Source organism: Bemisia tabaci, chromosome 1, assembly GCF_918797505.1.
Source record: "Bemisia tabaci chromosome 1, PGI_BMITA_v3".
NCBI lineage: Eukaryota > Metazoa > Arthropoda > Insecta > Hemiptera > Aleyrodidae > Bemisia > Bemisia tabaci.
Window position 1 is genome coordinate 18,839,873 of NC_092793.1, and position 27,476 is coordinate 18,867,348.

A 27,476-nucleotide genomic window follows, 5' to 3' on the forward strand; every position below is an offset into this window, starting at 1 on the left:
TGGGCAATTAATATTCTCATTAATGACGTCCCTGCAGACAAGTTTGCCGCAACGGTATGCAGCCATTGATGCTCCTTGGGACGAGGGAATATCTGTGGAAATTTAGTTTATTTGCAATATTGATACCTCTAGACAATTTCTGAAACCGGCCGACCTATACAAAAATGTTATTCAGTTAGGCTAACCCCCCCCCCCCCCCTCCCCGGTTCGAAAGAAAAGAAAATTAGGGGACCCTTGTTTTCTTATATTTCAATCTAGAGACCTAAAAATTGAACAGTTTTGACCGCACTTTGACCAGTTTCGAGGATTCATAGGTACCCTTATTCGCGAGTTGTAGGCTGCAATGAACTCATGAAGCTTTTTGACCAGAAAACCGGAATCAGCAGGTCATTTTTCAGGGGAATGACCTCATTTCAGCCCATTCGGAAAACTTTCGATTAAGACCCCTAAATTTTAGTCCATGTAACCCTGCTGATTATTCTCGATAACTTGCCATTGCCGGAAAAAGCGTACCTTGTGATTGAAAATATTTTAAAATCGGAACCGGATCCAAGAAAGGGGGGCGGGGGGTTGCCGTTTTTTAATGATTTTCTCTCAAATTAGATTCAGACTTTTGGTATAGCTAACTCACACTAACATATTATACTCATCAATTGGCTACCTTTCAAGACGAACAATCGAATCATGAAATTCGAAAATATCTCAACGATTTCTCAAAACTAAGGTTGATGAATAGGCCATTTTACCCAGTCGATAAAAAAACCAGACATATCCATTTTTTGATAAACTCTGAGCTCCATTAAAATTGTTGGTGATTTTATAAAGTCGTTTCCATAAGAGTCAATTGAGGCTCATAAACTTAAAGGTAAGTTCGTTTTTAACATCAACCACTCAATTTTGTGTACAGAATGATAAAAAAGATGGAATTCTGTGAAAGGAACTAGATGTAAAAAATAAAACAATAAAATATGGTAAGGTTGGTATAAATTATATTTTGTTTCATGTTTAACAACAATATTTCTTATAAAAAATATATGTAACAAAACTTAAAACTACATTAAACATTCATTACTATTGAACAGAGTACAAGGCAATTTTGGTATGCAGAATCATCACCCATTACAGCTCAAGCATAAATACTGTACAGGAATGGACAAATGAAAAATTCATATTTACATGATATGCGTTACTAGTTAAGATACTAAAAACTTTTCTAAAACATAATACTACTAAGTAATACTTACAGATTAATACTTGTTGTTATACGGGTGAAAAGAAAAAGAGAATATAAGTATAAAAAAAGGAATGTTGTCTTCACAAGGGCAATCACATTGAGAGGGGGGGAAAGGCACTAAAGGAAACAAAAGGAATGCACAAATTAATAGACGAATGTCGATGATGTGACGATGCAATATTAAAAAAAAAAAAATTTGTCCAATTGGAAGCATTTGTGCAAAATTAATCTATCAACATTCAGAGATGTAAGAAAGAGTGTATCTGTTTGAGGGTGGATTGGGTTTAAGGATTGGAGTTTAGTGTTGGGCTGGGCGAGATTCGATACACAAAAACTATCATTAATGGCAAATTATGCAGAGACATAAGACTCTGCTCTGAGTAGAGGATGGTTTTGATGTTGTTTCTATGCAGATAGACTTTTTTCATTAGAAATCAGTCTAAATGAAAGTTATCGATTCTCCAATATTGCTTCTGTCTTCTTCCAAAACTCCCAATGTAAATAGGACAAATTGCGTCCAATTAGACATTTAAGACAAGAGGCTTACAAGCTAAGCAGGCAATAAATTGATACTAGAACAGTCTTACTTATGACAGAAAGCAGATGAAACACATACCAGAAATATCTGTAGAAGAGCTGGATCATTATTGTCAAAGCAAATCTTTCATTCCACAGTCTCGGTAAGATTATCTAATTCAGATCTTTCATAGCTATCGCAGCCCTCCAAAAGTGCAGTGCTCTGCTGGAGCATTTTTTCCTGATACTCTCACGATCTAACAAGGAGCTCATCGTTTTGGGACAAATATTTATGGCTACAGCGATTAGTTGCTGCTAAAAATCACACAAATTTCAAAGCGGAAACAAGGCATAAGACTCAATCCTAACAAAAAGCATGCGCAATCTGAATATGTATTATTGTACATAGGTGCGAATCTTTTATCCGCTTTATGTTTTTAGGCTTTCTCTGAGGTCTGGCCAGGTCGTACATACTGAATCAACTTGAAAATCACAAAACTGGAGAGTCATCATCCAGATAGTCGGAACATAACTGAACTGTTGTGATGAACACCATTTTCTCACTTAAAATCTCTGAACTCTATGAGGAGCTCAGCTTTGACTGAGGGCATATATACCTCCATTGCACCTATAAACGCTCAAACCTACAGTGTTTCTGATGCAAACTAGAAACACAAGATACAACAATTGACAGTGAAAAAAACTAGTTGTCCAAAAATTTCCTAGCATTTTCAAATTGAATAATTTTCTACCACTAAAGCTGCTGAAATTATAGAATAAATTTAAAGGACACAACCTCCTTGCACTTGGCTGAGACTACAATGTTCCTGTTTATGGATTACATAACTTGTGAACTCTGAAATTTTTCTGCATAAGAAAGGGCTTCCCAACTTTTCTGAAGGGGAATTTAGAAGAATATTTTCAAATCAAATGTGATCACTTAGTGGGCAAGTACCTTTTGAGGAGAGGAGATACTCTTATTTTACTAGCTCCAGCATTGTTTTTATAGGGATCAAAAACTTTGCAAACAGAGCCAGAGAGGATTTACTCAATAGATTTTTAGAAGAACATTCGTCCGTTGACAAAGTACAAAAGAAGGTCATTCCACTGCCTGAGGAAGCATTCTTTCCTTTGAATTTGGGAATCGAATAGGTGATTTTAAAGCTGAAAATATTATGCAGAGACATAATTCTCACAATATATTCCAATTCTTCTCACCCTTACAAACATTGCACTAGGAATTCATTTCACTCGACTAACAGGCAAAAGGATATTTTAAAATTTGATCTGCATTAGAAAATTAGATAAGGACACTTAAGTTTAAGCATTTTAAGTACAAACACACTGTACTAAAATCACAGCTTAAGTACTTGATCATTCAATTACTGAATTCAAAGAGGAGAACTGCCAAAAATTTGAAACTTAAAATTTACGTCAAACAAAACGTAGTTGAAAAGAGATTATGATAACCATTAACAAGGGTCTTAATGCTGTAATGCCTCACTTTAATGCCTCAGCAATGCGATGCGACACTAGCCAAAAATTAACATTTCATCAAGTTAATTCAGTTTATAAGGAGAACGCTAAACAGCTCCTGGTTAACTTTGATTTATGTATCATCTTCCTTTTTATGTATTATCAAAGTCTAATGAAAAAATCTCTGAGTTACAACAGTAATAAGAGCAAATATTACAAAATTATTAAACAAGAGAGGCATCAATAAGCACTTTAACAAAATATGGACAAATTCAAAGTATCAGAGCAAGAGATTTTCAGAAATAGGTTCAGAGGCTGTTGAGTTGGATTTTTGAAATAAAATGAACCCTTTTGAATAAATATTGAGAATACCAATAATAATTCTAATAATCAACCTATCATGTCTTCAAAGCATACTCATGGGAAAATGAGTACCCAAAAGTTTCCTTTTTGTACGGAAAAATGGAGACCAAGAAAACAATTTCTTCCTACAATGCAAATGCTGAAAAAAGGCTTCAGCTGCAAAGGAGAGATTACGGATGGAACCTAAATGCACTATTACACCTACAAAACGAGAATCAGAGGGTAAGGAAAGAAGTCTCCAAAAAGCGGAGGAACAATAAAATCTTTCATGGAAACAGGGTGAAAATCAAGCTTAAAATCTCTAGAGCCCTTACGCCTTCTGCTGTTAAGATTACTGAACACAGAATCACTTCGAATAGCAAATCAACATTTTTCTACGTTCACTAAAAATAACATGCTTTGTTCAATTCTGCTTCGTCTTTGTAAAATTGCTTTTGGAGATACATATCCATATTTCATTTTTAAAAAAATCATAAAAAAACAGGACAAAAAAAATCGAGTATATGGGTTACCCTACAGACATGATGTTTAGATCTACACAAATTAAGTCTTTTATCTTTGTTTTTACACACAGTCTTCCATGGACATCAGTAAAGGGTTAACATACTCAAACCCTTCAAATTCGGTTTGATCAATCTTCTCAATGACGCGCCTGAAAGCAACACAAAAACATAAAATTATTGTTGGAAAAATACAAATTGAAATAAAAATGGGGTAAACAAACGAGGAAAAAAAGATTTAACACCAATTTTAACTGACTGCTGCCTCTAAAAAGAGAACCTTTTTCATGGGCATCCTTGCTGAAATTCACTCGGTTGTACAGGTAGGTTGATATATTTTTCATCATTATTTCCGATAAGTGTTTTATGTTCCTACTGAAGTGTTTGTTCCCAAAAATAGCAAATTTGTCGCTTATAGGCCCCCTTTCCCCTCCCTAATCCAATCATTATGATTTGTCCTCATGAAAACAAACATTAACTCTTCAATAGGACTCAAAACTAAAATATTGCACGCTCTTATTTGGTGTTATTTTAAGAAAAGTGAAGTTTAGAATGTAGACACAGGTCTGTATATGAAAATAACCAAAATAAAAAATAAAACCACTGGCTGAATGATATCTACGTATTTAATTCTTAATCCAAAAATGACAATCATTTTTCTCTAGGATATAAAGATTTTTCCCCCAATAAACAGGAAAAAATCGGCATTCGACCGCAGACCCACATTTTTGGCAAAAACCCATCTTGAGACCCATGTTCAGGCCAGTATTAGACCCAAAAAGAGACCAAAAATGACCAGATCATGATGCATTTCGTAAAATGTAGACCTTAGATGAGGGAAAAATCGTCAAGTTTAGGAAATTCAGCTAGGGTGGGCCAAAAAACAGCTTTTATCGATACCCCTCTTTCATCCAAAAAGTTGTGAGGGCAATGAAAGAACCTAGATTAATTGTCTACTTCAGCAACGAAAAATAGGCAAAACTGGTGCTAGTAGACACCTGAGAAAACAACCAACTCCTCCTATTACACACTTAAAAATTGGATGATTGATGTACGAGTGCGAGTGCACTTAGTCGTTTGTGCGGAATAACTCACACTATCAGGAGGAGCAGAAAACTTGACTTGCATACGGCTACAGATAAAGATATCGAGTCCTTGATATGGACTGAGGCAAATATTCATCAACCCATGCCAAGTGATGATGGAAATAAGTACTTACGTTTCATCTGGAGTTAGGTGAACTGGCTCATCTGTGAACTCTGGTGGGAAATTTGCCAGATCGCGATCTGACTCTAATCGCGGCTTGTACGGAGGAGTCACCTGCTTTTCCTCCAGCTGTGGGCATGACAAAAACTACTCAATCTACTGCTAAACTACATACTCTAAGCATCAACTACGAGGTCACAACTGCAGCGTTTTTGTATTTGTGTCTCTGGGTGAGAAGTTTGTCCTTGGTTCTCTTAAATGGACGTATTTCTGTCAAACAGAACTATGTACATTATGATGTGAGCCCTGTTATGCAAGTATTCTTATGGGTATTAGGGCTCATGTCTTAATGCACATAGTTCCCTTTGAAAGAAATACGTCCAATTAGATATCAAAAACAACAAAGATGACAGACAGCTCATTGTGATCTATTTGCTTATTGTTTGAAATAATTGGCTTTTCTTGCAAGGATTGGTAAGACATTCGATACTGAAGTCTTGCGAATGACCCAAAGCTCGAAGAAATCTTTCTTAGGGCATGGAAATCAAGTCACCCACTAACTTAAAGGAAGTCGTCATTTTGCATGGTTATTTAAAAAAAAAAAAAAAAAAAAAAATCAAACAACCGCAGCACATAAAGATGTGCCCTGTTGGAAATGAACATCAGGAAGATATTGTTTTTCGGGTCTTGGATTTTTTTTTTTTTTTTTTTTTTTTTTTTTTTTTTTTTATTTTTGCTTTGATAGATCTGTATTCTTTCTTACAGATTCAATTTCTGTAAATGAGTCAATTGGAACCAAACGTAGATATGAACACTTTAGAATAAGACTGTTATAATTGTTTATTTATATGATGAGTAAGATTAAAATATCAATTCTTTCTACTTGCTCTCACTTCATCATTGTCCTTTTTGCAATATGAGAAAAAAATCACCAAAATTTTAGTTAGTGCATTGATTGTAAGTTACAGATATACAAAAGGTAAATTTTGCGAAGTGATGAAATTTTCTGGTACATAAAGGATTTTATGTTGATCACATGAAATATGTTTTCTTTAAAAAAAAAAAAAAAAAAAAAACTCCTAATTTTACCGAGAAACTTTCTTTGACACAAAAACAAAAATACATAAAGCACTGCATTTAAAAACATGATCAACATAAACAAAAATTAGCACAATAGGGAAGACAAAAAATATATACAAGAAACAAGAGCAAGGCTTTGATTTGCATGAATATAGATAAATATGGTTAGAAATTTCAGCCAAGATTACACTCGTATTTTACAGGCATCAATTAAACTGTACTGAGCCTAAATTCAAATACATATACGATTTACAGGAGGAGGGAAAAACTCAAAGGAGCGTTAGAATCAACAGCAAAATTATGAAACAAAACTAAGATATAACGCGGTCATACTGTGAGGTTCTGATGCAAAAAATAAAACTGTTAGGAAAATAAGTCAATCAGGGGATCACTCTGTGCAAGATTTGAGCCTTTTCTCATAGACTTACAAATCATCGGGTGTCAACTGGACTGGCTCAAGAGTGAATATAGGGTCGAAGTTACTCAAATCCGTTTCAGAGTCGAGCTCTGGTTGATAAGGACTGGGAACTCGTTTATCATATAACTGAAAAATTGTCAACAGTAAAAATTCAATGATTATCATCGTTAATCATTGTCCTCTTTTTGAAAAGAGGTCGATTGTTCAAAAAATATGTTACTGAAAGATTTTGGACAGAGTTGCCAGACTGATTTAGAAGGTTACTCCGCTGTATCCTCTCTAAGAAAGATTGATGTTTCACTTTGCTCCTTGCCTCCCTGTTGGAATGGATTTTATAAACTTTCAACATGAAAACTTAAAGATTATCATCATATCAGCCAACCTTATTCGATTTCAGGAATTAGGTGCAAGAAGGCCTATGGGCGCAGAGAGTCTTTTTGCAGAGACCAAATGTACTGATTCCTCGTATTTAAAAGCACATCTGGGCAAGATTTAATTGCCTAAGATTTAACTGAGCAATCCACATGATTTTCAGTAGCGCTAAATTTTTCATTTTTCAGCCCTAACCCACATAACCTGTGAACTCTTATATGATGCATTTATTCGACTTCAATCCTCTCCTCAGGAATCTAAAATTTCATGATTTATAGGATTTCCATGATATTTAAAGGGGGAAAAAGTCTTGAAAAGCTATTTTCTCAAAGGAAAATTTTGTTTAAGGGGTATTATACAGCCTTCTTGCACTTAACTCCCTATTTTTAGGCAACTGTAAAAGAGTTTAACAGGAATAAAACAAAACCTTACCATGACAAAGTCTATGCCTCTGAAGAACGGATGATCTACAATATCAGCAAAACTCGCTCCCGGCATGCATCCTAACCTGCATGCTGGGTTCTTATTTAGGAAGCCTTTGAGCACAGATGCTGCTTTCACTGATAATGATCTTGGTATTCGGATCGTTTTTTCCAATATTACTGAGAACAAAAAAAATTAAGTAAAAATGATTATTCTGAAAGAGCGTATAAAAACATCGACAATGAAAAGGAGAGCAATGTTCATCGCAGAATTTCAAGATTTCCACTCTTGGTTTTGCCCATGAGAATAAGCCTGCCTTGCTTGCAAGAAATTCAGGTATGCAAAAACTCCCCGACCACATGACCGTCCGATCATTGGTGATGTGGAGTGACCCGGTCAGATTTTCTTTGAGCTTTTATTTTTACGGTGCTTTGACGATAGATGAGAGCATTTTTTTTTTCGTTTCTTTCATTTCAGGGACAATCTTTTGGAAGAAAACATTGTTTCTTGTGTTCAGGGGGAACTGATAATGCATTATGGTCAAAAGTGGGGAACTTGGAGAATTTATTACCACTGAAAATTTTCACATAATATTTCTGAAATTGCAAAGGATATAATCACAACATTCTGTGAGATAACAATGATTGATTGTGGATGTTATTATTGCAGAAATTCTGCTATAATGAAGTGAGATATCTAGTTCTATGTAAAATCCAGCAATTTTGGGAATTGGGAGGCAATCAAATCATGATAGAATGGTCAAATTTTAGTGCAGTAAAGGTGATTTTTCACTTATGTTTCAGTTATAATAAAAATTTTAAAATTCAGCTTTCGAGAATGTTAAAAGAGCTGAAGGTACCAAGATTTGCTCATAAGAAAGTCCCAGGTTTGATAGCTGAAGAAATTACTCGTGGCTCTTGATACAGAAAATGCGTACCTTGGAACAAAAAGTCTTCAGTATTTTGATCAGGAATGTCCGATGCACCAGAAATATCAAATGGACTTCTACCTGCCAACATCTCAAAAAGAAGGACTCCTAGGGCCCACCAATCAACACTGGAAAAAGAGAATAGAGATTAGTAAGTACTTGCAAAAAGCAAATCAACAATAGGTAATGGTCTATCTGATGTTATCTTAAGACAAATCATAAGAGTAAAGCGTAATGCATAACATCTGAGGCCTGAATCGCTTCAGGGCGTTGGACTGCAAAGCAGTTAAGGAGGGTAACCCCCCAGTTTTTAATTTAAAGGGAGGGTAAACTTTGAAATCCGAGAATTTTCAGAAAATATAATGCCAAGTAAAAACGTAGTAAGATTTATTCAATTTTAGAAGTTGGCCATAAATCTTGAGCTTCAGTGCTTAAAGATGCAGTTTGGTCTCTTCTTGCTTTCCCAGGGTTTTTCTCCTATCTGTATTCTGCATAGCAGAATATTATTCCTTCCCTTGTTCCTTATTTTATTGTTTTATTTTGGGTCCCTTGAGTTTGAAAACTTAGTTGAGAAATCTATTTTACACTACAGTTCTTGAGGTTTAGATTTGTGTGAATTATAAAAATAGAAAGAAGTTTTAGACAAGAAGATGGCAAGGGAGTCAAGAAACAAAACACCGAATCAGTTAAATATTTTGCAGCAGAAATGTGATCTGCCATACAGTTTTAGTAGACTTTATCGACTGACATTAATAATAATTTTTGGTTTGTATGGCAAGATGTCGAAGCCTTATAATAACACCTGCCTTCCCTACAATACCTTACCTGAAATCATAATCTTCGCCCCGTAAAATTTCAGGTGCGATGTAGTTAGGTGTACCACAGAATGTAGATGTTTTGTCACCAGGTCGGATGCCCTCTTTGCACATACCATAATCTGTCAATTTAATGTGACCTTCATGATCTAGCAGCACATTATCTAATTTTAAATCTCTATATATGATACCTGAAAAAGCAACAAAGAGGCTTATTTAAAACAGAAATGAGTATAAGTACAACAAATTCAAGATAATGGATCATAAAAAAAAATTTCCTGATGAAATCATCGCTAAATCCTAGGAAAAAGCTTCTAAACTTTTTCAACATAACAATGCAAAAAAAAGAATAAAAAATTTGAAAATAGACTGGGACTACAAAATTTTCTCTGCCATTCCACATAGGACCTGCAATGCCACTATTTTTTTTTTTTTTTTGCATCCCTGTAGATTGCAGATTTGAGAATAAAACAATATGGTTACAGTTGTTGTACGACTAAAGCACAGAGACAAGAATGAATTGACGAATAAAAACAAAATTGGAGAGAATTTACCTTTTTTATGGAGGAAATTCAAGGCCAAACTAATTTCTGCAGCATAAAATCTAGCATGGTGCTCCGGCAGACGCCTTTGTCGCTGCATATGGAACATTAAATCACCACCGCGAACAAACTCAATGACGAAAAACAATCGGCTTGGGGTTTGGAAACAAGAGTGAAGCCCTACTAAGAACGGATGATTGGATGCAGTCTCAAAAACGTGCTTCTCTGTTTGAACCCAGTCGATATCCTGCAAATACAAAATTTGTGTAAGGATTAACGAATAATTTTGAAAATTGCACAGATTTCAGTATTTAGCGATATTAAAAGATGAATCTTGAGGTAAACAACAACTGTCATAAAATAAATGAAATTAAAATGCTGGTTAAAAAAGATTGGGCAAGAAAAAAATCACTTTCCTTAAAGTGCACTTCACAGGTTATACTTCGGTTTTGTAAATATATGAGAAACTTGGCGGTTGCATTGTTTTTCTTCTAGCAATATTCTTTTTCTTTTTTCTTCCAGCAAGTTTCTTCGAAGAGCATTTTACTTGAGGAAAAACTAACATTTGTAGGGCTCATGCCAGCTTTTGAAAACTAAAATCAGCGATACCTCAACAATAAACAGTTCATAAACTCGAGGAATTTGAGAGATCTTTCAAAATAAGTCATTTCGAGGGATCAAATGGATTATCACAGTCAAACAAAGCGTGCAAGCCTGCACAAATTAAGGAAGAAAAATTCAGTTTTAGTTTCTTTAAGCAAGTTAGAAATCCTTGAAATTACTTCAATAAGAGCTTTAAAACTGAAAAAAGAAAACTTACCTCATCGTCTGTTACTAAAGCTTTGTGGATAACTTTCATGGCATAAATTCGCCGTGTTTTCTTTAGCTCGACCATTAATACTTTAGCATAACTACCACGTCCAATAACTCTGATAAGCTCGAAGTCAGCCAATGAGTATGCATATTGTCTTTCAGCACCAGCATCTACATTTTCATCTTCAACTGGAAACAAAAGGAAAATTGTGTAAAAGATAGAAAATGACAATGGTTCTTTCCCACTACTCTGAGTTTTTTTGTGGTGCTCCGGGCTCAACAGGATTCTAAGTATCTAATAGCGCAGTAACTGGTTTTAAATGAAGGATTGTCCCTCTCAGAAGAAAGCAAAAATCTTTGTCTCTTTGGAACATCCAAATACATATATCATCTGCTCATTTCTGTGTATCTAATGACTTTAAACCAGCAGAATTTACTTCAATATAAGAATTCCAAAATCCTTTAGTTTTTCCTGAATATGAATTCTGAGAAAAACTAAATCTTTCAGAGTGCTAAAAGATTTTAGCAACAAAACCATTCACAAAGTCAACAATAAGAACGCCATCATTCCTAAGTAATAAAACTCCTAAAAACATAACTTGCATAGAGACGGCTCAATAATCATTTTCAATAAAGTCACCATAATCATTGGGATCATTAAATTGATACCTTGATCAATGAAAATAATCATAAATTGACTAGCAAAAGCCATTGGGTTTATATTAGGTCTTCAGAAGAAGCTTCCACGGATTCTGACCGAGGAAAGTTATGTTTTATTATTATTTATTAGCGATTGATATCCAGTTTGTTAATTTTTCCCTGACATTTGTCATTTTTCCGTGGTAAATTAAATTCCCTCTACTTAATCACGTTTTTCTTCTAGCTGACAAGAGGCCCTGCACCAGGGATTGAGGAGGTCACATGATAATTTTTTGACATTCCTTTGAATACGAACGAATCTACTTACTTTTGTTGGCAGCATCAATGGGTAGATCGAAGTGGTCATTGTTGCTGACATTATTCACCACTGCATCTAAGTGTTTCATGGCTGCATTACCTGAAAAATATCAGTTCATGACAAAAAAGGCAACAACACCATAGCAACTAACACAATGTGACACAAAAACGGACATATGTAGATCTACTTACATTGAGCAACAAGAAGAGCTTATTTCTTTCAAGGATGGATTATCACCAAACCTGCCGTGAATTTTTTTTTTTCTTTCCACTCTTAGATATGTTACCACTTTTTAACTATTTCACATTCAGGGTGTCTCCAACATTCCAAAAACAAAAATATGACGTTTTCATAAGACCAAAATGAAAACATGACATACTATACTTTTAAATGATTATAAGACTTACAGATACCTAGCATTTGTCTTCTATCAAAACTCCAAAGTAGCTCAACCTCCTCAACTAGATGATACCCGAGTGGATTGAACTTGAGCCTGTTTCCTAATTTTCATTGACTTGAATATACATAATTACATAAGTAGCTTTGTTTTATCAACCTATATCTATATTAGAAGTAATTTTTAACTAATCAGACTAAATAATTTCTCTATAATCCAAGATACTTATTTTGAATCATGAATAGATTGACAATTTTTTTTTTCTTGCAAAACAAACCATTGGTTCTTCATAAACATGATACAATTGAATTCAGTTTGAAGCTCTTACTTTGAATGACTGGCGAGTCGCCGTTTGCATCTTCAGGTTTGGAGCTTGGCTCAACAGCCTCATGCGAACAAGGCTTCTTCACAAACTTGTGGCATTTTTTGTGTATCATCAGTTTGCATTCAAGGCACTTGAATCCTTGCCGTCCGAGACCCCAAATCCTATCCAGACAATATGCGCACAAAGCTCCCTGTAACAACAAATACAATCAGGTATTTAGTCAAAACATGAAAGAGAGCTGATCACAAACTGATACAGAGTCTAGAGGCATCACTTAATCAGTAATGCCCATGCGCAGTAAAATAACACTCAGCTGCCTGGAAGACCTACCAAAATCAACCTACAGAATAAAACTCAGAAAAAGGTTTTAAGCTCATAAAATTCTCCATTCCAACTTGTTGCATAATTCATTACATTGCTTAAGATTAACCCATAAACAAAAAATCAAACTGAACCAGATTTCTAACTCATCTCTTCATTACTATAAGCCCAGTTTGTTATTGGTGCTGAAGATTAGCGACTAGATTTTAGTGATACCTAGCCTCTTGTGAGTCTGAATGCATTTATCTTTAAATTTTGGGCAAGTTTCGGGTCAACTTGATGATGCATATTTCAGTATAGCCATTTTTAAATTTGTTTTGCTGTTATATGCTTTGAAATGAGATGAGCTCAGGCAAATTTTCATCTTTTCAGGGAAAAATACCTTAATTTCACAAATACTTTTTTTTCTTATAAGAAAATTGACCAAGAAAGCAATTATTTCTACAATATTATTGATAACTTTTCTATGATGCTGGCACCTGTTTCCTATCTCTCTCGAAACAGTGATCTACATCTGGGCTCAAAGCAGGCTCCAAAGCACTAAAATGTACTGTTTGTAAAGTAGAAGACTTTGTATTTTCTTTGATTGTGGTAGTGTTATACATAAGATGCTGAAAATGGAGCCTGCAGACTAATTAATAAAATTGATGGACAGAGCGATAGACAAAGAAAAAGAGAAAAAGGAGCGAACCTGTTGGGGGAAGCAGATGGTTGCAATCACTAAACAAGGGAGGAGACTAACTAATGGCAACCAATGAGAGTTCCTGTAGTTAGTCCATCATTTTTCCCTGAGTCTAAGAAAGAAAAACACCTGCTCCAACTTATAGGATCGCTTTATTTTTTTTTTTTTTTTTTTTGTCTTCTTTGTCTATCATTTTGACAATCAATTTCAATAATCAGCCTGCTGGAAATATGGTGAATGCACTCGAAATGTTTCTTAATAAATTGGAAAGAAGTGCATGACTTACTTTGTTGAATCTTTTAGGCTGAAAAGTATGCCCATTGACCATATAATACTTCCTCCATCTCCGTGCTCCTCGTCTGTAAATACTCCCTGTTGTCAGGGCAAAAAAAGTACAAATGTTAAAAAGTTTTAAAATAGTGTGCGTTTAATTCCATTAAAAATTAAGATGATTCTTTTCTCCCTGAGTGACATCTTCCATATTTGTCCACTCTCCCTCCCTTTTTATACATGCTATAAATTCAACAGATTTAACCATAGTCAGCCTAACCTTATCAGACATTTCCCAACTTTCACTCATGTTTTACTTTTATGATTGAAGACTAAGTGACATATTTGCTACTATTTGGAGGAAATTTACACTTAATTAAAATAAAAGTTGTATATGTAATTAAGGCATTGTATAATTCAGCTCTCTATTGCAGAGATGAAGCATGATAATTTGGCATGGAAATCATTGTTTTTAAACTGAGCCGTAGAGTGTGGTTTTTAATTGCAAAATACTGTTCAGTTAAGCAAAGTTAAAACCAGTAGACCTGATTCTGGTCAATCTTCATTCAATTAAAAGTAAGAACACTTTGAAAAAAACTCATTATATCAAATTAATCTTTAAAAAAATGCTTTTGAAAAACTAGAAACATAATTGGAACTTTGACTGGACAGCTTTTCGAGATCTGTCAATAGCATAAAGTATAGCCATTTTCCATCACACGAATAGTTTTGACTGATCTGATCAGTGGTACTATTAATAAAACTTATCACAGAAGGATTCTGCTCTGGGGTGTCTTCAATATCTAATGGAGGAGCTTCTTCCCTCCAAAAAAAGAAGAGTTATTGAAATAGTAACTATTGCAAGGATATTAAGAGGGAGAAATTGTTAACAAATATTTGACAAAAAAAATAAATAAATGTGGAAACTTTGCATATTATGTAGAATTTTTTCCCTGCTAATAGTCTACATTTTAGTACAGAAATAACAAAGAGAGTAAGGTTTGATTTCCTGGGCGCAACACTAATTGAATTTTTTTTTTTTTTTTTTTTCAAATAATTAGATGGTAGAGGGCAGTTTATACTACTCATTTACATGAAAGAAAACATTCTCTGAAATAAAGTCTAACTTACTGTCTTCGCCTTGACAGGGCAAACCCGGTAGTGGTGGAACGTTGGGAAATACTGTAAAAATAACAAAATAAAGTTAAAAATGAGGCTTTAGGAAACAATTTGCACTACAAGTTGATATGTGTATAAACTCATTAGAATGCTTGTCTAACTTAAAAAGTTTCAAAATGTATCATAGTTCTTATCAATTAGAGTGAATGTTTTGGGCAGCTGGTAAATAAAGTTCCTACTCCTAAAGACAAAACACACTTGGAGTTAGCTTTAAATACTTTTGAGCCACAGCTCTCCAATCTGATAATGAAAATACCTATGAATGGTATTCACACACTTGAAATTGAAACAGTTAAACTTTGCGGCTAAATTTGTTAATAGTTAGTCTAATCATGAAAAAGAGACTCTGATGAACTCGGATCTGGACCAGGGGGGATTTCAAATATTAAGCAAGCCACTCAAAGGGTCTGAGCTTGACTTACAGGGTTTTACCAGAGGGGGAGGGATGGAGTCAGGCCTAGGCTTTTGCAAGGCAATTTCTTAGATTTTCAGCTTTACTTCTTGAGAAAATAAGCAAAGTATCAAGCCAGATTTATGCTCTTGCAAGGGGGATGAGAAGATGACTTGTAGAAGGAGAGGAGAGAAAGGGTCAAAAAGTCCGCCAAAATGGCTGATGTAATCAAGTTTTTCTCCAACTGATCTAAGTTAGAGTTCAAACTGGCTAAAATTTTCACTTCTCCACGAGTGATCGATCGAACTTACACAGAGAGAGATTTTTTTAAAGATTGAGGCTGGTTTCGGGTCCCTTTCTCTAGCTCTCCTTGAGACACTGTCCAATTTTTTTGAGAGTAAATCGTTCGATGCTGTTTCAAATTGTCCAGAATTTGATCAAAGTCACACATCAATAATCTTCATGCAAGCTCTATGGATCTAAGGAAGCTTTCTGGTGATCAGAAATAAGAGCTTCCCTTGAAAACTTCGGAGGAATTACGAGCAAGGATCTTCTCTCTTGGAACTTCTTGTTACTAAGTGAAGAATAATTAATGAATTACCCCTCAAAAAGGAGTCAGAAAAAAATTACAAAGATTTCGTGCAACATTTTTATGGATGCTGGTCTTCAGCACTCAACCTCCGCAGAAATTGAATTCTGATCTTGAAACGATCTGATAGATATATCAATGATTGAGTTCCAAAACAAATAGATGGCAAAACAATGAGAACTTATGCATAAAAGAAAGATTTACCGTGTATGGTAAGTTCTGAATCCTTGTTCACTTCGTACAATCTAATTGCCTCATCAAGTTCAATTTGAGTGGATATAATGCACGGATCACCTAACAAACAGAAAAGTAAGAGAGAAAACTTTAATATAAAAAGAGATATCAAAAGAATGGATAGAACAACCTAAGATTGCCAAAACGAAATGAAAAATATTAAAGATTAAAATTTCCGTGAAATTAGTATAGCTCAAAATTGCAAAGAAATCCCATTTTGAAAATGTCAAAATTAGGACCAATTTGAAATGATATTTTTGGCTGACTCTAAAGAAGTAGCTGGGCAGGTAATAAGGCATTTGCTGATTGGTTGAATTCAGCTTCAGGCTTTGCTGCATCAACTCTACTGTTAACTTTTGGTCAGTCATATTTTTATTCGCTTTTTCTCCCTTTAGAAATAATTTATTTAACTTTTTAACTGACTTTTTGCTTTCAACACATTACTTTACTAAAGGAAAACTATTATTAAAATGTGCTAAGATTTTAAGCCACTGTTCCATTGTTCATCTACTCCATACAGAGCCTTAAGGATGACTATTCAAAGTTACACATTCAGTTCACATTTTGAATTTAACCTATAAAGTACTCGCAAGTCTCCATTTTCTCAGACAAGGGCGAAAGGAAATAAGATTAAAAAGAAACAAGCTGTTTGAGGGAGTATACCTTCTTCATCCACCCATTTCATAGTAAATGGTTGACCTTTGGCCAGATGACAAATGTCCTCCATGTGGTTTTGGAGCTCTTCATACTTGATTACTGAATTTATATAGGAAACAATAACTTCCCTGAAAGAATAAAATACAAAAAACCATTAGGAGGCACAAGAAAAAAACTTACAGCAGTTTAACAAAACAAAACAAAAGGAATCCTTCACAACTAATTGAAGCTAACAAGCGTATGTCACTGACACTGTGACTAGAGGGCTTGACTCGTCACACTCATACTAAAAGATTTGCATTTTTCAAAGCTATACTTAGAGGATCCATTTTTTATTTTTTTGCATTTCCAACATACTTGACCTGATCCACGCTTTATCTCCTGAGGGATTGTAAGTAAACCCTGCTCTGTCAGAAATTGTAAAGTCTGCTCTGCCAAACATTAACAAATGAGATTCTACAGAATCCTCACTGACTAAATTAGTCAACTTTTAGAGTGAGACAAGAGACCTGGTATCTTGTCTTTCTTGATTATTGCAATTAATGCGTATGGAAGATGAAGATAATGCGTTTTTTGTGCCATTAGACAGGTTGGTCTACTATCATGTGAAATCTGTATAAATGTTAGCTGCGACCATGAAACCATAAATTTGAGAGAGTAAGTATGTACGTACCCACTATAAACAGTTTTAACTCGAATTTCTTCGTTCATTTTTATTCGCATAATTTACTTCTGAAACAAACCAAAAACCAATTTCATGAAAAAAATGCAAGCTGTGATAGGAAAGACTGCCAAGAGAACAGTTGTCATTTCTCCATACTAAATAAAAAATACAAGGGACTTGAGAATTTTATTAAATAATTGAGATATAATGAGCAATGTGCTTGATCTGATTCTAGTATAACGATATTCGTTGAATGTTTTTTTTTTTTTTCTTTTAATACCGGCAAAAAAATGAGAACAGAGATTTTGAAACACAGCGAACGAGTTTAACAATTTTGCAGTTTCAGCAGTGTATGCCATTAAGTATGTTACTTTCTGTAACTGAAATACTTCCATTAGAGAATCTACAAAATTAATGGTGCTATCTCTTTCACTCTGTAGCATGATAGAAAATTTGGCAACCTAAAATAGGTACCTAGTAAGTACTACCTTTCCGGTGAAAATCTCCGCCTGCACAGTAAGGCAAGATAGGTTAAGAATATCATACTTCCACTTGGATACAGTACAAATTTCTTATGCAGCCCTTAGTTAAGAAAATTTGGATGCACAGACATGTGCTGATAATGATGAATGGAGCTTGGTATGATGAGTTAAAATACTAAATTCCATGTGTACAATAAGTAGGAATTCCAGCGGAAATATCCGTGAGATCATGACAGCTTAGCAGGCTTCCAAATTTTGGCACGTGAATCAGAGAGGCCTTAAATATAATCCATTTCGTCCATCTACTAGATGGCACTGGCTTTACAGTAGCTTGTAGCATGCGAGACAAATTGTATCTGTCGGGACATGTAACTTACGCACGACAGCTACCGGGATGACATACCAAGATGATCTGAAGCCAATTCGTAAATTTAGAAGGGAAATTAGCACTCATTGAAACAAATGCCAATAAAGAAAAGGTCCAGATGATTAGAAAGGAGTGCCTAGTTTATAATATATGGGGAGTAATGAGCACTCGCACTTGAAGGGAGGATATGCCTACACAACGGTTAGGTCAAGAGGATAATTCTAGTACGCAACTGGGGATGCAACGGCACAGCTAAAAAAGTAGCATACTCCAGTTTAAAATGCTGTTTGAAACTGCAGGGCCTCTGCTAAATTCGTCTTGAAGCGACACAAAAACTGGAAAACTTTTGTTCTCAGTCTTCGATGACTCATAGACGACAGGTACAGGGGCCATTCATGTACTTTTAAAGATGAAGTAGATTCTACAAATGCTGAAGGTTTTAATAAGACTTACCATCGGAATAAAATAAAGTCGAATTAATAAGTGAGGGAAAATTACAACGACTAAGGACTAATAGATTATTAAAAAAAAATTGCCGTTCGGGATTCCACTGTCCACAACACACAGATACAGGTGACAGGGGTCCCCGCCATCATCAACAAATCAGGAAACAATATTGAAATGCTCGACCAATCACGGGCCGTAATTTTCTGCTAGGTCGGTGAGGCAACGAAAACTCCGCACTCAACATTGTTTATAAATTTTTAGGTTATGTTCCTCTAATTTCTGAGTTTCCAATCTAATATTGATTATAAACTGTGTCGTGTGATTACTTCAAATTAATTACCATTAATCACTTGCAATGAGTTGTCATTAACTTCCATTTGCCTCACTGTCCCTTGAATTTAACGTTAAGGTGAAGGTTAATTTGCTTTTACTGATTAGATGCTGCTACCTCACTTATTACAGTAGATCATCTGAATGGCATGGATCATGCGAGGAAGAAGCGCCCACCACCCAGAGGAGAGAAGAAAGAAAATGAATTTTATGTGACCAATAAGTCCGATTTTAAAGTAAGTTCATTCTGTGCTCAAATTTTCAAACGCACCATTTTTGGTGTTTCAACTAAAAGGAATCTCCGATGGTACAAAGTGTAATCAAATTTGAACCCGCAACAACAGCTGAATGCTAAATGTCCATCCCATAGACATCTGGAAATAAGTTATCAAGTATATTAACATTAAGGGACCCAAAATCCATCAATTTGGAGGTGAAGACGTGGATCAAGTATGACGAAAAGTGAAATTTCTTGTAACTTCTGAAGAAGAGTTCTGCTAGGAACCAAACTTTGATCCGAACTTAACTGATCTGGCACTGTTGTGAATCCAACTCAAACTTGCTGGGAAAAGTTAAGCGTATGTTCGCCACGTCTACCGTAATAATTCATTTTAATATCTATAATTCTTGAACTAGGGAAAGAAAAGAATAGACAAAAGTCACATCAGTCTGAATGCATCAATCATCGGTTGGCCCATTGGTTAGCATATAAATATCTGTTGAGTGGTGCAATTTTTGGACGCGATATTTGTCTATTCTTTTCTTTCTCCACTTCTAATAATGAAGTCAGGAAATCAGAACGAGATAATTTGGATTTTGTTTTAATTTCTTTTTACTCTTATCATTTACATCCTGATCCGAATTCTTATGCCAATGAATAATTTTGTGCATTATGAAATTTTAGGGTCAGCTTTCCAAGTGTGAGAAGTTACTGTCATCTGAGAACTCGTTTGTCATCCTCCATGGTTTAGGACATGCAGTTTTGAGAACTATAAGCTTAGCTCTTGAACTCCAGCGTACTCATTACGATACACTAGAGATTCATGTGAACACATCAACCATAGATTTAGTTGGTAAGTAAAGTAAAAAGTTCCATCTCACTCTCCCTCAACTCATTAGCTCATTTGAGGCATCATGAAATAAAGGGACCAAAGTCCATTTTGCTGACAAGCTCCAGATTACATAAGAATACTTGCATTTTGGGGCTTATAGGCAAAATGGACTTTGCCCCCTTTGCTTCAAGATGCCTCTTTTTGGCAATGGCCAAGCAATATCCTACTTATTAATATAGTACACATATGCTCAGCCGAAACTGAAGGGACTAAAGTTTTTTTTTAATTAAAAGGTTTTTGAATCCGCAAGATTTCAAATTTAAGAAAGCAGCTCTGAAAAAAATTTGAAATAAAGAAATTTATCAAACAAGTTAATTGGCGCACATAGTATTGTTACAAAGCGTGCCTTGAAAAGAGAATTTTGGGATTCATTAGAATTTTGAAACCTTTTGTTTAAAAATATTTTAAAATTTAGGGGAAACAGAGACAAAAGTATGACAATCTGTTAAGAATCATCAATGAGATGCTTGCATACTGAAGCACAATTACTGGAGCTCATACCAAGGGGGCAAAATTTAGTTACTGAAAGTCTGGGAAATCAGGATACTTCAGTAACAGAAAGATAAGTCATTTTAAAAATCTTAGAATTGAAAGAAAATAATTGTTAAAAAGTCTGGGAAAATCAGGAGAAAAATTCAAAATAAAAACTTCCGGAGAAAAGCAAGGGGGAAAAAAGAAGCCCAAGAAGAGGAAAAGGACAGAAAGATTCTCAAAAAGCAAGGTTTCATACCCTTCTGCAACCTGAACAATAACAGGGAGTGGAAGCAAATTTTGTAACAATGTTTGTTTAGATTTATCTCTCTAGTTTTCAGTCAAGAGTGGTCTGAGAAAAGACAGAAGGGGGGGCTATCGATTAGGGCTGTTTTCAGGCCCACACTGACTTTCCTCAAAGAAACTCATTGCTCGCTGTCGGTCTCAATTCTACAAAATGCATCATAATTTGGTCATTTTTGGTTTCTTCCTGGATCTGATACTGACCTTAACATGGGTCAAAAGGCTGCTTGTGACAAATAATGTGGGGTTTGGGGTCGAATTCCAAAAAATACGCCTTTTTCGCTAGAATCAACCTGTAGACCCATATTTAGGTCAGTGTTAAACCTGGAAAGAGACCGTAAATGACCAAATCATGATATATTCCAGAGAATATGGACTGACAATGAGCAAAAAATCAAGTTCTATTGAGAAAATGTTGAGGTAGCTTAATTAAAGCAGTGGATAATAAGTCGTGTGAGACTGCGTGCTGTAGCGTAGTCAGGTTTTTTTACATAATGTGATAACTAGAATAAATCACTGTTCGTCATCTTAACTCTCTTCAATGCCTTCCTTTTTTACATATTATCCACTGCTTTAATTAAGCTACCTCAACAGGTTATGTGCCCTTATAAGTAAAATTTACGCGTTGTTCAGTTTTCGATCGCGAGTTTGTTTTTTCGTTCCGTCGCCGTATCATGTCCGTGAGCCTACACCTCGTGCCGCGTACCGGTCCTGAAGCTGTTGAGGTAACTTAATTAAAGCAGTGGATAATATGTAAAAAAGGAAGGCATTGAAGAGAGTTAAGATGACCGAACAGTGATTTATTCTAGTTATCACATTATGTAAGAAAACCTGACTACGCTACTACACGCAGTCTCACACGACTAGGTTAGTACTCCGTACTACCAACTTAACAGTTTTACACTGCATTGCCAACTTGCACTTCAACAGAAAATTCAGGCTGGGCCCTAAAACGGCCCTCTCCTTAATGGAGATAATCAGGGGACTTGTTTGGTAGTTTCCACTGAAAGCCTTGTATCATTAATTGAAACTTTTTTGCCTTATTCTCAGATGATCTGGAGCCGTTGAATGATGAATCAGAGTACGAAGTCCAAACACGACAGAACTCAGCCGTTCACATCCTCATCAAATCCACAGTTAAAAGTAAAGATAAAAAGTAGCAAAATTTGTGAGGTTTCGTCATTGTAAGTCTGCCCTTGAAGACACATTTTTCAATTGTTACATTTCAAAGTGAAAGACATCTTTTGAGCTAACCATGTTCTTTTCCATCAAAGAGCTTTCTTTTTGGCTCGGTGTGACAGTATTCGAACTGTGGGTCAATATTCTTGGTTTGCTAGGTTTTTCTGTCCTTCTAGCATTCCGACTGGAAAACATGCAGATCACAAGTCAGCCTCCATCTCTAAACGACTGGTGGGCTGTTTTTCTACCCTTATTCATAGCTGATATCATTAATGCTTACTTTTGTACCATCGTTTTTATTCGGATGTACATCAAAGGCCTGTACAAAGGTGCTATACTTCGCGCATGTCGCTCATTTACCTTTTTATTTCTACTGTTTTTGGCTCAATTTTTCATCTGCAGAAAACTAACAGGTATGTCAAATTTAGATTCATCCGAAACAATGGCACCTGTTTTTGTTATTCTGCAATTATTGGCTGTTAAAGCTTGTCAAATACATTGATTGAGTTGTGTAATTTGATTGTAATACAAACTAATTTCAAATCCTACTTAAGGACTGCAGCGGGAATGGGTCATTTGCAACAGTCATGCTCATGAAAGCATTTTTTTCTGTGAAATCCTCCCCATTTAGTCTGTAAATAATGAAAAGAACAATTTATATTTTGAATTTGTATGTTCAATATGAACAAAAATTACACTTTGGAATAACACAGTGGTGAGAATCATGGTTTATTAGTGATCTGATTATGATCAGTTTATCTGACAATGATCAGTTCATCATTCAATGAAGTGAACATGAAAGAGACAGATATCACTTCTGTAATGAATTACGCCAGTCATTATGTTAATGGGATTGTGATAGATTCTGATATTAAGTGAAAACTTGAGATTATAATGGATTTATGACTGCCCGAGAAGCCATCAGAATCGCATAGAACCATTTTTCGAATTGTGCAATAACTTTTGATGTACTATCGCTCACTTTTCACTGTTTGCTCTGTACTAACAGCTGCCCTTACAAGGCGTGAAGTTTGTTAGTCGAGACGTGACTTTAGCGCCCCTGTTTCTCTTCATGGCTCCATACATTCTACAGGAGAGAAGTATACTAAATGGATTGGGTTTTTTTTTTATTATTATTATTATTATTGATTCATTACCATCTCTTCATCTGTTATATTTTGTGTTTTATTGTATCTTAACACCATATTTGTTCACTTTGATCGCCTTCATAAATTAAAAAACATTGAATCTTGAAGTTTTCATGAATCATCGTGTAGTTCTAAGGATACTATTTTTATTCAGTTGGTGTACAGGGAAGCTTTTTCCCACTGCATTTTAAAAACAATTAATATTATTTTCAATAAAACTAAAATAAAAAGGGATATGCTAGTCTTTATTCATTTATATGTTGATTTTGCCTACCTCTGCAAGATTTTACATAATCTATTCGAAAAACATACATTAATTTCGAGGAATAAACTTTGCTAAACCAATGAACCATGCGTAACTTTACCAACAGATATTGTCATTTAGTCGTTCGCCTTCAATTTCGCTGTATTCGTATCAAACTTGCCGGATAGCGCGCATGGTTATCTATTCAAAGAACACACATTTATATCGTTCCCTAAGCTTTGATTGAACCGACGGAGAATGTTGTTAACTTATTGGTAGGGATAGTCCCCGTGAAGTCTGCCACCAGTTCTGCTGCATAGGCAACGAACATACTAAAGGAGACGAATAGTTGTCCGTCAGAAAAACATACATTAATCTCGCTCCATTAACTTTCTTAAGCCATTAGACCACGCGTAAACTTATCGACCGAAATCGTTTTCTCGAGGTTCGCCTTCAATCTCGCCGCATAGGCAACAAGCATGCCTGTCAAACAGTCCGGACTGAATTAGCATTCCACCGGAACTTGGGACGGATGGCGAGAAATAGTGTGATGATTGAAATCAAAGAAAACTTATCGTATTCGCCGCTTTTCAAAATCTCCGCGGCTTTTTCTTTCGAATTTATACCGACCAACGCCCCTCCTCCCCCCCCCCCAAAAAAAAAAAAAAAATCTTATCGCTGGTAATCGAGACATTCTTTGCAGAGACGACGTGTAAGCTCTGCATTACTGCTCAGATTCGGCAACTTCATTTATAATTTGCAGGAAATCAAACGAACACTCTTGCCTATATTTTCAATAGAAGAATGAATAGAAATACCTACTATAGATTGTATGGATACAATTTACTAGTGAGACCTTTCCTCCGTTTACCCAAGTACTTGCAAATTAATGGCAGCACAACTTAAGTAATATTGCGAAGTTCTTACGTCGTTTCTACAAATACTGACTATATTTCATAAATATTCTGCGCAAGTCATAAGATGAAGAAAAATTAGAGGTAAATGAAAAGAAATACCTAATGTTGATCGATCCGCCTTTGAAAAAATAAAACGTGACGAAAAATCCGCGACGCCGTAAACCGAGGTGCGCATTTTGTAACTTTTACCATTGAGAGGCGATTTATCGCAAGAAACGAGATATAGACATAGAGGCCATCTTTTCAACCATTGCGTGATAGTCCACAGGGCCGGATTTACCTCTTGCCGTCTATGGGCCGCCTGTATTTTGCCGCCCCTATTCTTATTCGTTTTGAAACATCGATACCTACAAACCATCAAGTGAACGTGCCGGAGGAGGAGAGGTGCATAAAACGCGTTTACTCGTGTTGGGCACATGTTTTGTGAAAGTCCTTTCAACACTAGCAAAAGTTCACGGAACTTTGCGCGAAAATTAAGTTCCGTAAACCTATTTCTGTGTGGATGAGGCCTTTCATTTATGAGAAAAGAACGAAAAATTTATGAAAGAATAAACATATATGTGGTTTAATAATTTCAACTTCCACCGCTGCGCCGACCGCACTGTATTAGGCGCAATGCGTGAAGTATTCCTACAGTCTTGTAGGGGCCAAGCGTTTCCCACCGACAGCTGCTGACCGCACAGTGTTTGACGCAATGCGTGAAGTATTCATGCAGTCTTGTAGGCGCTAATATGTGTTTCAAGCTGACCGGCGCGCCGAAGGGGCTTCTCCTTCCCATCTCAAGTCCGCGTCATCATTGCTCTCTGCGCCGCGCCGCTCCAGGCCAAAGTGCGTGTTTGGTTTCTCTCTCAACTAGACTAATGAAAGGCGCTGTCTCTTGTATCATCGAAAGACGAACAAAGTAGGAATTACTATACTTTAACTCTCAGGAAATGAGAGATTTTGTCGCCTTTTCTCGTCTGTAATTTTTTTTCTGAAGCAGATTTTTTTCTTGACACCTACATTTGAAAAAATTACAACATTTGTCGCCCCCCAAATTTGCCGCCATGGGCCGCAGCCCATGTGGGCACCTTCTAAATCCGGCCCTGATAGTCCATCCAAAACTAAAAGTCTCATGATAAAGTGGATAACTAATTTGAGCACAATGATACCCCCTCAGAGACCTTTTATGTTGCTTCACTTACATCCAGAGGCGGATCCAGCGATTTGGCAACACCGAATTTCTTTATTTAAACCTATGCTAAATAATCGACTCTTGTCGAAGCACTTGCCCCCTCCAAGAATCGATACATTTCCATAGCTTTAAATGGAGGAAATCCAGTGTTGCCAAATATTGAATCCGCCTTTGCCTAGGTATATCGACGGTGTAAGCCCGCAACCACGTATCTCGATTTGCGACGTCGCAGACTTCCTGTCACACTTTATCTTTTAAATGAAAAACTACTCAACGGTAATTCTTAAAAACTGCCGTGATTTTCTTCTCAGTGCCAAGAAAATTCTGCGAAAACTAAGATGTCGATTTGCTCCCTTTTAAAAAAATAAAATAGGGGTGGAGGTTTAACAAACACCACAAACAAAATACGTGCATGGCTCGGACTTGCGCCGCCGATATGTGCTTGTTCCGCACAATTGACAACCTGCTACCCGCTCGGACAGGACTAAGCTCATTCTCTGAAAACTTTTTTTTGGATTCATGGCTTTCCTGAGTAACATGTCGTCACCCTCTGGCCACAGTATCACAAGCGTCATGCGACATTTCGAAATTCCCTCCGCCATTTTGTTTTTTTACAGAGAAATTGTTGGCTAAACCTGTTTGAAAATTTCACTGAATTTGATCGGCAGCACAAAGAAAATTCAGTGACATTTTCAAACAGGTTTAGCCAACAATTTCTCTGTAAAAAAACAAAATGGCAGCAAACATTTTGGAACGTCGCATGGCGCCTGTGATACTTTGGCCGGGAAGTGACGATGTTAGCCCTACAACCCAGTTGCAAAATTTCAATGAAAGATAAAATCGTGAACTATTTGAAAAGTACGATTTTGCATTGGATATTTTTTCCTAGTGTGAGATAGGTATTCCTATTCATACACAACAAGTCTATTATAACGTGCTAGCGGCTAGAATCCAACAGAAGCTAAGTCCTGTGTGACCAAAAAAATTCTTGAAAGAGGGGGAAAAAAATCAGATCCAAACTGATAATTTACGGTTCACGTTTGTACCTACTAAATTTGTCTATCTAATTTCTTCTTATTTGATTTTTAGGTTACAGTGCTTTATGAATCAGATAGGTTACATTTTTTAACTTTAATGTATGGGTGTGGGAAAAATCCTGTCAAATTTGTCTTTTAAAATTCTGAAATCTCAATGGGCAAAGTGCAAAACCACGCATTTCCGTTTGCGACGTTGCGGTTTAAGGTCTGCATAACAATGCAGTTTTCATGTCATGACTGTCATATGCTCTCTACGAGCAGATGATTCTATAAACATTTTGAAGCTACGAAGTTGACTTGCCTCTCTTCGAAAAACTAAAATAGAGGCGGGAATTTTGAACACCGAAATGAAAATAGGTGGATTCGCTCTGTGGCCATCGATTTGAGTGCGGGTTGCATACTCAGCCCCTAAAATAATAAGTTTCAAATTTTGATATATTTCACAGCTTCGTGGATCTCCACACGAAATTTCCCTGAAAGTTTCTCAAAATGTGTTCGAAACTTCATTTGGACCGAGTTTAACCAACCCACATCAAGTTGAAACTGAGGAAAAGAGATTAGAAGTTGTACTACTCCATAAGACTCAAACACTTTCAGCCCTATTTTCATTAACTAATTTTTTTTCTTCATTCACTGGAAATATAAAAAAACGCATTGGATCTAGAGTCCAGACTCTTGAAAACATCGACAAGAAAAAATACTCTTGATTCAATCAGATTTAAGCTTAAATCAAGAACCGAGCCTCTTAATTTGAGCGGATTTCCTTTTGATTTAAGCTTAAATCTGTTTGGATCAAGAGTCATTTTTCCTGTCAATGTTTTCAAGAGTCTGGACTCGAAATCCAATGTGTTTTTTTTTTTTTTTTTTTTTTTTTTTTCTTTTCTTTTCTTTTTTTTCCAGTGTTTATTTATT

General features: G+C 35.8%; 2 protein-coding genes across 3 annotated transcripts; one reads left to right on the forward strand and one right to left on the reverse strand.

Annotated features, from left to right (window-relative positions):
• Positions 1-967: 967 nt before the first annotated feature.
• Positions 968-18,790, reverse strand: aPKC (protein kinase C iota type). The gene is made up of 15 exons (XM_019046977.2): positions 18,656-18,790; positions 17,363-17,421; positions 16,696-16,817; positions 16,003-16,092; positions 14,771-14,821; positions 13,656-13,741; positions 12,370-12,556; positions 11,654-11,743; positions 10,694-10,875; positions 9,886-10,120; positions 9,342-9,522; positions 8,526-8,644; positions 7,598-7,767; positions 5,309-5,424; positions 968-4,241 (listed from the first exon to the last, which is right to left on the reverse strand). Exons 2-15 carry the CDS (start codon positions 17,410-17,412, stop codon positions 4,154-4,156), a joined length of 1,767 nt encoding a protein of 588 aa, XP_018902522.1. The 5' UTR covers positions 17,413-17,421; positions 18,656-18,790; the 3' UTR covers positions 968-4,153.
• Positions 18,791-18,920: 130 nt separating this feature from the next.
• LOC109034069 (ribonuclease P protein subunit p20) lies at positions 18,921-23,426 on the forward strand. Of its 2 annotated transcripts, XM_019047009.2 has the most exons (3): positions 18,921-19,215; positions 19,884-20,052; positions 21,916-22,236. In XM_019047009.2, exons 1-3 carry the CDS (start codon positions 19,129-19,131, stop codon positions 22,023-22,025), a joined length of 366 nt encoding a protein of 121 aa, XP_018902554.1. In that variant the 5' UTR covers positions 18,921-19,128; the 3' UTR covers positions 22,026-22,236. The 2 variants fall into 2 exon arrangements, with proteins under 2 accessions (XP_018902554.1, XP_072153711.1); XM_072297610.1 differs by lacking the exon at positions 18,921-19,215 and having other exon boundaries at positions 21,916-23,426.
• Positions 23,427-27,476: the final 4,050 nt, after the last annotated feature.